The 11294-nt window shown below is 33.8% G+C and overlaps 1 protein-coding gene across 1 annotated transcript; it reads right to left on the bottom strand.

The window, feature by feature from the left end:
* Positions 1-8471: 8471 nt before the first annotated feature.
* On the bottom strand, positions 8472-9703 carry LOC120175962 (F-box protein At3g07870-like). Its single transcript, XM_039182502.1, has one exon. It carries the CDS (start codon positions 9645-9647, stop codon positions 8472-8474), a length of 1176 nt encoding a protein of 391 aa, XP_039038433.1. The 5' UTR covers positions 9648-9703.
* Between the last annotated feature and the right edge of the window lie 1591 nt (positions 9704-11294).

Below are 11294 nucleotides of genomic sequence, written 5' to 3'. Positions count from 1 at the left end.
GAGGGGAAAACTGGAAAAATTCTACTGAACTACGCATGGGGGAGAGTTATATAATTCAACATATATAAAAAATGGTTAAATCATGGGTTTAGCCACTGAATTTCCTACACTTTATAAAATGGTCTGCCAACTTTAAAACTTTACAATTTAATCCCCAATTTCTTCTAAAAATACCAATTAAATTCACCACTTTATAATTTCTTAAATTTAGCCCCTTAATTGGGGTGTTACAGTAAGGTTTATCCTTGCACACTGCAAAGGGACCTGGGAAACTGTAAGGCTTACCCTTGCACACAGCAAAGAGACTTGGTAAACTGTAAGGCTTACCTTCACACACAGCAAAGGGACCTGGTAAACTGTAAGGCTTACCTTCGCACACAGCAAAGTGACCTGATAATACTTCCTTCAATCGTACCCCCAATGACAAAAATAAACATGTATGCATTGGAGTAAAAATGGTAATTAATCCATTAAATATGGAAATCTTCCATATTTAGAAATCATGTAAACAAATACTATAACTATAAACCATATAAAACTTATACAGTAAATCAGACATTAAATAAACATTATTCAAAATATCGGATATTTCCTCATAAAATATATTATATTCTCATAATATAAACCAGTTCAGATATATAGTTTAAAACTGTAAGATAACACTGTTAGGAAACACACCTGTAACAGTCTGAGAAATCAGATAGGGAAGCCTACTGATGGGTCTGTCGATCACGCTCTGCTGCAGCGCTAGATCCTACGAATTGGAAAATCCATATTATAATCATAATATAAATAATCTTAATCTTTATTTAAATAATATATGGAAGCATACGGGTAATTCTTGTAGTACGTGGTTCGGGCTGATCTGACGAACGGACAATTCCGGACCTAAGTGATCATTGCTCAGGTGAAACACCAGTACCTTCATAAAATATTTTACTAAATCAATTCCTTAACCAAATCTCAAATAAATAATCAAATTACTAAAATACTAAGCCTTTTAATGGTTCACATGCTCGATTCGGAGATTTCAGGTCAGAATTTGGCAAAACAGACTTCGGAATCTGATTCAGGACGTCGAAAAACATAAAGTATGACCTTCCAAAATTCTGAATTCTTGGTCAAAATCAAAGTCAATGGTTTTAACTGACGATTTGGAGGCTTTCGGGTTCGAGTTTGGTGAAACAGACCCCAAAAATGGATTCGGGACGTTGAAAAATGTCAAGATAGGTAATCTCGAAAAAGATTAACGGCCGTTTAATCACCGGTCAAAGTTCTGGTCAAAGGTAATCAAAATATGATCAACCATTTTACACATTTATATATTTTTTTAAAATTACAAAAATAGCACCATTTTTAAAATAATTACCAAAATATCACCATTTTAAAAATATTTACTAAAATATCACTTTTTATAATAAAAAATACGAAAATAGCATTTGTTAAAAAAAATTACAAAAATAGCACCATTTTCGAATTAATTCCCAATATGTCACCAATTTTAAAATAATTACCAAAATACCACCCGGTAAACGGTCAACGGTCGAGTCAACGTGTTGGGTCAACGGGTCGGGTCAACGGATCGGGTTGGGTCAATAGATCGGGTTGGGTCAACGGGTCAAACCCGGTCAAAACCGGCAAAGAGCTCGATTTTGAGCGATTTCGAGATACTTACAAAGATCAGTTCAAATTTTTGAACGGTAAAGAGCTCGATTGCATCCAATCGGAAATTTTGACCGCTTCACCTCCCTACGCGCCGCCGTCAACGGAGACCAAAGTATTACACCGGCGGACTCGGAACAGCACAAGGAACACGATGGTGTGGGAGGTGTCGTAAACGAAGCAAAGATCGGCAATGAATTTAAGATTTCCTCGATGTTGGAGCTAAAAAAAATGTCGAGACTTTAACTTGAAATTCACGGCGTTTGGCAGTGTTTTACTTCAATTAATTTAAGGGATTTGTTCCTCGCTCGATGATGAACACTATGGTGTTTTCAAATCAACGATCAGAGGTTGGACAGCGTCGGAATCGTGGTTGGAAGATGGGCGTTGGGAAGGGAATTTCAGGAATGGTTTTCTGTTTTGAAACAGAAAACCACGGATATAACATGGTTTTCAGATACTTCCTGGGTAATTTCATGGCTTGGTCCTTAAATTTCCTTCATCTCTAAAACAGGCTACAAGTTTTACAAACTTTCAATTTAGTCCCCAAATTTTCACCAATTACACAATTAAATCTTCAAATTTCAATTAAATATTATTATTACTATTTTCAAATTTTTCGGGTTGTTACATACCATCCCTACGAGCACAGGTAGCGCATGACGACGCGTGAGGTGATGGGAATAGTGTTTTGGGTGGTACGGTCACTTCATGGGCATCCATTCAACAAAAAACAACCCAAATCACTCTAATTCAAGCTCAAAAACAAGGTGAGACAACGAAAATAAGTGGCTGGAGTTCTTACCCAACGATGATGACGAAAGATTGACGACAAGGAGACGAACCCGGTTGGGTTTTGGTCGGAATCAACTAAAGATTACAATGGTGAGAGCAGTGAGGCTCTCGGACTTCCATTATGGCTTGCATAAGGGAAAAAAGCAAATCGTTGGGTTTTCTCGGGTGGATCTTCAATCGATCCTCCACGACTGACGGCAAATAGAACCAAGAAAACAGTACCAAGCAATCCATTTAAGTCCAACACTGAATTGTTTAGTCCATGACCCTTTCATAACCCATAAATCAAAAGACTTGTCTGTTCCTTCCCTTGGGTAAAAAAATAGCACCAAGCAATCCATTGAAGTCCAAAAGTTGCAAACAATATTGTTCTAAAGTCCCACCAAATTTGAGCAATGGTAAAGTGGAAAACTTTTCACTAACCATATCAAATGAAAGAATAAGTTTATCACCTGAATCCCCATATGTCTGCCAATAATAAAAGCCATTGACATAATTATTAAACAAAGTAGAACCATAAGCATGAACCCTAAGAACTGAAATTTCCTTCCATTAATCAGCTTTAATCTAATATAAATCAACTTCATTGATCCAATGACTATAAATGCTCCAGGCTTCTCAATTTTCCCATGTAAAAAAATTAGTAACAAATATTACAACTTTGAGGTCATCAGTTTGAGAATCATACCCAAAACCAAGGCAATAAAAACTAGTGTAATCTAGTCCAAGAAGGCGTTGGACAGTGGATTGAGGAAGGATTTTAAGCTCTCTGATAGATGGGTTCCAAAGGGAAACATTATGTCCAATATCTGGCTTTGCTAAACATAATATTCCATTACAAGGACCATCAATTTCAGGTGCATACACAAAATTCTCAAAAAGGGCAGGTGAATATTGTGTTTTACTCTAAAGTTTTGACATTTCTTGGTCGATGTTGAGAGAAATAATGGATGTCATCACGGGTGTAACCGTGACAACTTTTGAGGTGGAGATTAAGGTTGTTTTTTAGGCTTTTCTGATGATGTATGAAATAAGGGGTTTCAAAAGATGAAGAACATGGCTTACAACGCACCTGAAATGGGTCAAGGATTTAACAGGAAGCTTTGAGAGAATCTCTAACACCAACATCTCTGGTAATTCAGTTCTTTTTTTATCAACCCTTGCATCTTCTTCTTCCCTCCTATTTATCTTCTCTACTTCCTCTAGTATCAATTTGACGCAACAATCGACTTATTCCTTTGAAACTGTCTTAACCTCCTGTAGGATATCCCATACTCTTCCTTGATTAAGCTCACATATTTTTTACCCTTTAAATGAAATCAGTGTCATCCGCCCAATGAGTGAACCACTTGAAAGGTTTATACACGTTTTTCTTAATTTTTTCCTTCAACGCCACCGGTTTGTGATCAGACAGGCTTCTAGGCAACGTGGTCTGCAATAGTTGGGGAAACTTATTTAAAACTTTTGTGGATACAAGAATTCTATCCAATCTACTTGCATTAGCATAAACACTTACTCTAAACCATGTGAACCGGCTACCAATTAGTGGAAGATTAACTAGATTGTTGTTTGAAATAAACTCCCCAAAACTTCTCATCACATTATTGTGGAAGCTTACCCCGATCCTTTTCGAATCTGATTTATTTGTGTTGAAATTCCCTTCGACAATAATGGGGCCACTAATATAATCAATTAACTTAGTAAGGTTCAGAAAGAAAGACATCCTCTCTCCTGGATCATTCGGTGCATATACATTCACCACTCTAACTTCTAAATTAAGATGAGGAAATTAATCCACTATGACCATCATTCTGTTCTGCACAATTTAGCAATAAAAAATTTGTATCAAATAATGAGATTAGCCCCCGAAGCCCCAATGGGTGGTGCGAAGGCTAACTCTCCAAAATATCTTCCCATCAAACATCTTAATGTCCAAGGATTAATGGCCAACAATTTCGTTTCTTGCAATGAGGTTGATTCGACTCGAAAAACTGATTTTTTCAACTCTGCTCGACCTAAAAAAAATCGACTCGAATTGAATTCGAGTTGTAGTTTCATAATGTCGACTCTAAAAATTTTCAAGTTCAAATATAATTGTAAAATACAACTCGAATAACTCAAAATTTTTAGTAATTAGTATATTAATTTTCAAGTTTGAGTCGAAGTATGAGTTGAGTCCCTCGACTTTGTTCGGTATATGCAAATTACATATGAAAAATATATATGTATTATATATAGTAATAAAATAGCATTTAAATTGGAATAAAGTAATGGCATGATATTGTAAATATTTACAATTAAATTTAAATAGAAACTTGAAAATTATACTCGACTAGACTCGACTCGAAAAATTTTCAAGTCAACTCCGACTTATAAAATATGACTCGCAACTCGAATAACTCGAAATTGTTTACTCGACTCGATCGAACGCTCACCCCTACTTATAAGATGTTGAAATTACACGAGTTATAGCCCTTACTTTTTCCTTTTTACCCATTCCTCTTACGTTCCATGATAAAAGTGAAAAAATCATGTCAAACATTTAGATAAAAACACATACAAGGAATCAAAACTAACAACGCTACAAAGTAATCTCTATAAACAATACAACCGTCAGAGTTCACACCAATTCTCTGTAAGAGACCTGACCTGACAATTGCGAGCATAATATTAACCTAAGAAATACCGCCAAACAACATATTAACCCCAAAATTATGAGAAATAACAGCCCTGGAGATGCTTGACGATAACCACTAGTAGGATAAAACACATAAGCTGAGAAAACATTGACATTCAAGCAATGGAATCATGACATCTATACGTTTAATCTTAACAAAAAGTTATTTTCATTAGGTGATTTCAGTTTCAACTAGTTTGTTTATTCATAATCTAATTTTGAGGAGTTGAATTACGTCAATTATTTTCAAGTTTCGGTCGGAAAGAAAATCTGACTCCAATTGAGAATGTGGTAATTCCAGACAATCAAACTCTCTAATCGTCGAAAGAAGTTGTAAAAGAAATTTGCAAGAAGTTGTCGAAAGAAAATTTTAAACAACTATAAAACACTTTGACGCAACAATCAACTTATTTTCGGTGCCTAAACGTAAAGGAAAAATATCTATGGAGGCACCATCATATTATTAAAGGAGTCAAAGGATAAATATTTAAAAAACCTAGCCATTAAGTTTATTTTCCTCATAAATTTTTATTGTTAGTATTTTTTTCAATATTTTCATTAAAAAAAATTAAAGTGAACACAACATTCCAATAGGACGAGTTCCTCGACCATTTAAAAATTTATTTTTTTCCAGTCATGTGATGAATGGTACAAGGCCTTGACCCATAGTATCTCATTTCAGAAAAACCATTAAACCAATGTAAGGATGAGCACCAATCTGTCCAGGCTACTCATAAATGTACGTATCCCATGTTCCTGAATTTTGGGATATATGAAAAAGCATATGATCCTCTAAGGACCCTCCAACTACATTAAAAAACTATCAGAATACCCATATTCGACATGTTTGACACTCGTATACGAGCAAGAACAACCTAAAACAAGACCTCTACAAGAATGCAATCCATATAACTCTAAAATAAATAACTGAGGTCCATAATGAAAATCATCTCACACAAAAAGGTATGGAATTTTGACTCTTAAATCGGAACAAAAAACATGAAAAACCAAGTAAACTCTCTATATGACCACACAAAAGCTCATGTGAATTATTACATATATACATAAAAAATAGAACAATTTCTAGAAATATTCCACAAAGGAAACAAAACCAAACCATTGACGATGTTTCATTGGATAACACATGATCATAACAATACCAACAATAATAGTTCATAGATTAAACTTCAAATGACATTCAACTATTAGAGACATTAACTTCTATGAAGCAAAGTCAAGTAGGAAAAGCACTCCGAGTCTAGCATATATACGCACCTGCAAATCATAATATGCAAGTCAATAGAATTGCGGATAAGAGTTAATAACTAAGCAAATCTATAGTGAGTAATTTTGCGCATCCACTGAAACAACAAAAAGAAAACAAAAACCTAAACAAGTGAACATTATTTGAGAACATCACAAGACAATATAATTGAGATAAAGTGCATATCAAGAGACCAAATCCCATTAAATCTTTCCTCTTTTTTGTAGCTCCCCATCCATCATAGTGTTCAAAATCAATTTGATTCACCTTCGGCTTGCCGACATATTTCTCGTTCTTTTTTCTTTCATTTTTCGAAACCAAGCTCTCAACATAAGAAATAATATGTGTTGTTTCCCGATAAGAATGTATACCGATATTTCTAAGCTCTCGTGTGGAGGGTTCAAACAACAACAATTCATGATCAGAGCACTCAAGAAATAATTCACCATTTTTCCAAAACCCCAAAGGCCTATGAACTCCAAAAATAGATTCAACACTGAATTTTTTAGTCCATGATCCATTCATAACCCATAAATCAAAAGACTTACCAGTTCCTTCCCTTGGATAAAAAATAGTACCAAACAATCCATTGAAGTCCAAAAGTTGCACATAGTATGTGCTAAAGTCTCACCAAATTCAGGAAGTGGTAAAGTTGAAAACTTTTCATTAACCATATCAAACGAAAGAATAAGGTCATCACTCATCAGAAACCTCAACGGCCTCCCTATAACTCAACTTGAATCACTTTTATGTGAATATAACTCGACTTGGTTGTTGCAATCTGCCATCAACCCTTCATCTAGATTCTCTTCAAATAATTAGTAACAAATCTTACAACTTTGAAGTCATCAGTTTGAGAATCATACCCGAAACCAAGGAAGACAAATCTAGTGGAATCTACTGTAGGAGGTTCTACAAGTTATCTTTCAATCCATATATTTCGCTACGAGACAATAGTTTTCAACTTTGTTTTATGTTTTCCCATTAAAGATTCATTAACAAGTATAAATTAACGCACTTGCAATGAAATTCTAAGTAACATATATATTGGATTTTAATATTTTTAGAGAAATATATATCCAAGTAACATGCCAAACCTTCTTTTATTCTGCAGTCATGTGATGTATGATACAAGGCGTATCTCGTTTCAGCAAAACTATCAAACCAATGAGCACCAATATGTCCAAAATCTCAACATGTATCCTGTAAGGGCTATTCGATTCTGCAGGTATTTCGTATCTTGTGTTCATACATTTCGGCATATAGGTACGAGAATATGATCCTCTAAGGACACTCCAACAACATGAAAAAATATCAAAATACTCATATTCGACACTCAAATCCAAGGATGAACAACCTAAGACAAGACCTCTGCAAGACTGCAACCCATTTACCTCTAAAACAAATAACTGAGGTCAAGAATGAAAATCATTACACACAAAAAGGTCTGGAAAAACAAACATGCAAAACCAAGCTAGCACTTTATAAGCACACACGGAAGCTCATTGAATTATCATATATATGCAGAAAAAAGACAACAATTTCCAGAAATATTCCACAAAGGAAACACTTTCAAGAAAGTAGTGCTAACCTATTTACCCCTGCAAATACCCTTTACAATGCCTTCACACAAAACAAGACCAAATCATTGACATTGTTTCATCGGATCTAAAGTACATATAATAATAACAATAGTTCCTATGTTCAACTTCAAATTACATTTAACTATTGGGGACATTGAGCTCTCAGAAGCAAATTCAAGTACGAAAACCACTCCGTTGTGGTATATATATGCACCTGCAATCATGATATGTAGGTAAATAGAACTGCAGATCAGAGTTAACAACTAAGAAAATCTGTAGGACGTAATTTTGTGGATCCACTAAAACAACCAAAAGAAAACCTAAACCTAAACAAGTCAATATATAGGGCATGTATATACAATTTAAACAATAACAACAATATTTGAGAACATCACTAGACAATATAGCTGACATAAAGTGCATAGGAAGAGACCAAATCCCATTATATCTTACCTCTATTGTAGTTCCCCATCCGTCTTAGTGTTCAACATCAATTTGACTCTCCTCCAGCTGGCCGTCGTATTATACATTCCTCACGCTCTGATCTTCCATTCAATAGAACCAAGCTCTCAACATAAGCAGCAATACGCATTGTTTCCTGATAAGCGTGAATACCAAGATTTCTCAGCTCTTGTATGGAGGGATCAAATAAAACTAGTTCTTGATCAGAGCTCTCGAGAAATAACTCGCCATTTTTCCAAAACCCTAAAGGCCTCTCAACTCCAAGAACAGATTCAACACTAAATTGTTTACTCCATGACCCATTCATAACCCATAAATCAAAAGACTTGCCAGATCCTTCCCTTGGGTAAAAAATAGCACCAAGCAATCCATTGAAGTCCAAAAGTTCCAAATAATATTGTTCTAAACTCCCACCAAATTCAGGAAGTGGTAAAGTTGAAAACTTTTCATTAACCATATCAAACGAGAGAAAAAGGTCATCAATTGCAAATACTTGCCAATAAATAGACCCATTGACATAATTATTAAACAAATCAGAAGCAAAACCATCAACCCCAGGAAATAAAATTTCTTTCCATGAATCACTTTTAAGCGAATATAACTCAACTTGATCGATTGAATGACTATAAATGCTCATTCCTTCTTCATTTTCCCAAGAAAAACTATTAGAAACAAATATTACAACTTTGAAGTCATTAGTTTGAGAATCATACCCAAAACCAAGGCGATCAAAAATAGTGTATTCTCGTCCAGGAGGGCGCTGGACTGTGGATTGAGGAAGGATTTTAAACTCTCTGGTAGATGGGTTCCAAAGGGCAACATTATGTCCAACTACTGGCTCTGCTAAACACAATATTCCATTACAAGGGCCATGAACTAAAGGTGCATGCACAAAATTCTCGAAAAAGGGTAAGTGAATATTATGTTTTACTCTAAAATTTTGGTTTTTCTCGGTCAAAAGTTGAGAGAAATAATGGATGTCATCACGGGTGTTACCATGACAACGTTTGAGAAGGAGATTAAGGTTATTGTTTTTGATATTGTTCTGATGATGTTTGGTAATGAAATGAGGGGTTTCAAAAGATGAAGACCAGGGCTTACAAACGCACCTGAAACGGGTCAAGGATTTAACAGGAAGCTTTGAGAGAATCTCCAACACCAACATCTCTGGTAATTCGGTTCTAGTTTTGATCAACCCTTGCATCTTCCCTCTTTATCTTCTCTGTTTCCTTTGTGTTTTTTAATAGATGATTTTGTTTGGAGAAAGAATGAGAACTAATATGAAAGAAAACGAAGACAGACATAACAGGTAACATCAAACGTTATTTGTAACAAGAAAACTACAATGGAAATTGATCATTGGTTACACTACTTTTATGGGCGAGACTTTTTAAAACCTATTAGTTTATCATAGACAGGGTTTGCACAATATTGACTATATACAATATATTAGTAAATAATTAAAATAATATATTTAATAATATATATATAATCATTTATTATATTTTAATTGATTAAAATAATTTATTTTATAATAATTTGTTATATTTTTTACTATTAAAGAATATATTTTAACATTATAAAAATAAAAAACCTCTAAAACTTTAAATATATTATAAATATAAATGAGTAACTTAACAATTTATATAAGATTAGGTTGGATCAATGATTTTTTTACTTGAAATATAGTCTCATCCCAACTCGAAGTTATCTATTACATAACTCGTCATGCCCCGAACTCGAAATTTTAAAAAAACTATTTTTTAACAAGAAAATTATCATAGGTGTGAGCCTAGTCGAGCCTTTGGTAACTTCTAAAATCCATAAGCTTAACATAGGTAGGGTTGGCACAATATCATTCTGTAAACCGTTGAAATATCAAATATTATTATGAATTTTATTAAGGGTAAATTATACTAGTGATATCTTACTTTTTTTATCCGTTTAGTTTTTGTCACCGGTTTAAAATGTTTTTGGTTTTGGTAACTTTTATCATTGGTCCTTATTGTTAATAAAAATGGTTAAATTTTAATTTAACCTATGAATTTAGACAAAATAATAATTTGACCTTACAATTTACATAAAATACTAATCTAACTCTTAAACTCTATATAAATATGAATTAACCCCTAATTTCAGTCAAAGTTAATGTCTCTACTCGCCACTCATCGTCATTGTCGTCCACCATCAGTTTTCATCACCAGTCATCGTCGTTGGTTGTCATGTCAGCATGTGATGCCATGTAAGCTTGATACTTCATATTCATATGTTGATTGTTTGTTGGCTAACGATTTTCATCCACATAGGAACATTTTTCCCAAATGAAATGTTAGAGGTTAAAGTGCTTGGCTATATATAGATAGGGTCCAATTACACTGTGTAATATTTGTTAATTTTACACAGACTTAATATTGTTAGATGAGTGAAAATAGAAAAGTGAGATTAACAATAGAAAATGAGAAGATATTCAATGAAAAAAATAAAGAATTAATCTCATTCAGCTATCTCTACTCATCCAATAGTCTTAAATCTGTATATAACTAAAAATATTTTACAATGTATAAATGGATCCTTATATATACTTCAAACCTTAAATTTTGATTTCAAGATTAATCAGGTTGTTGAAGGATAACTAAATTATCACAAATTCAATAATCCAAAACCTCTAGCCTCATCCGTTTTTTTCTTTTGTTCTTTCTTTCTTTCTTTTTTTTCCAAATCCCTTTAGTTTAATATTTAATTCTCAATCCTAGTCAACAATTTAATAAAACAATACCAATCATCATCAATTTCAGTTTAAGATTCATATCAGATGCGACAATCATGCATATTTGAGCGAGTTCAAATTTTA

Source organism: Hibiscus syriacus, unplaced genomic scaffold (assembly GCF_006381635.1).
Source record: "Hibiscus syriacus cultivar Baekdansim isolate YM2019G1 unplaced genomic scaffold, ASM638163v2 tig00003398_pilon, whole genome shotgun sequence".
In the NCBI taxonomy this organism is placed as follows: Eukaryota; Viridiplantae; Streptophyta; class Magnoliopsida; order Malvales; family Malvaceae; genus Hibiscus; species Hibiscus syriacus.
This window is presented reverse-complemented; position numbering and strand designations above follow the sequence as displayed.

Excerpts from the sequence above, each read along its gene's own strand:
- LOC120175962 (XM_039182502.1), bottom strand. The coding sequence starts at position 9,647 with ATGCAAGGGTTGATCAAAACTAGAACCGAATTACCAGAGATGTTGGTG.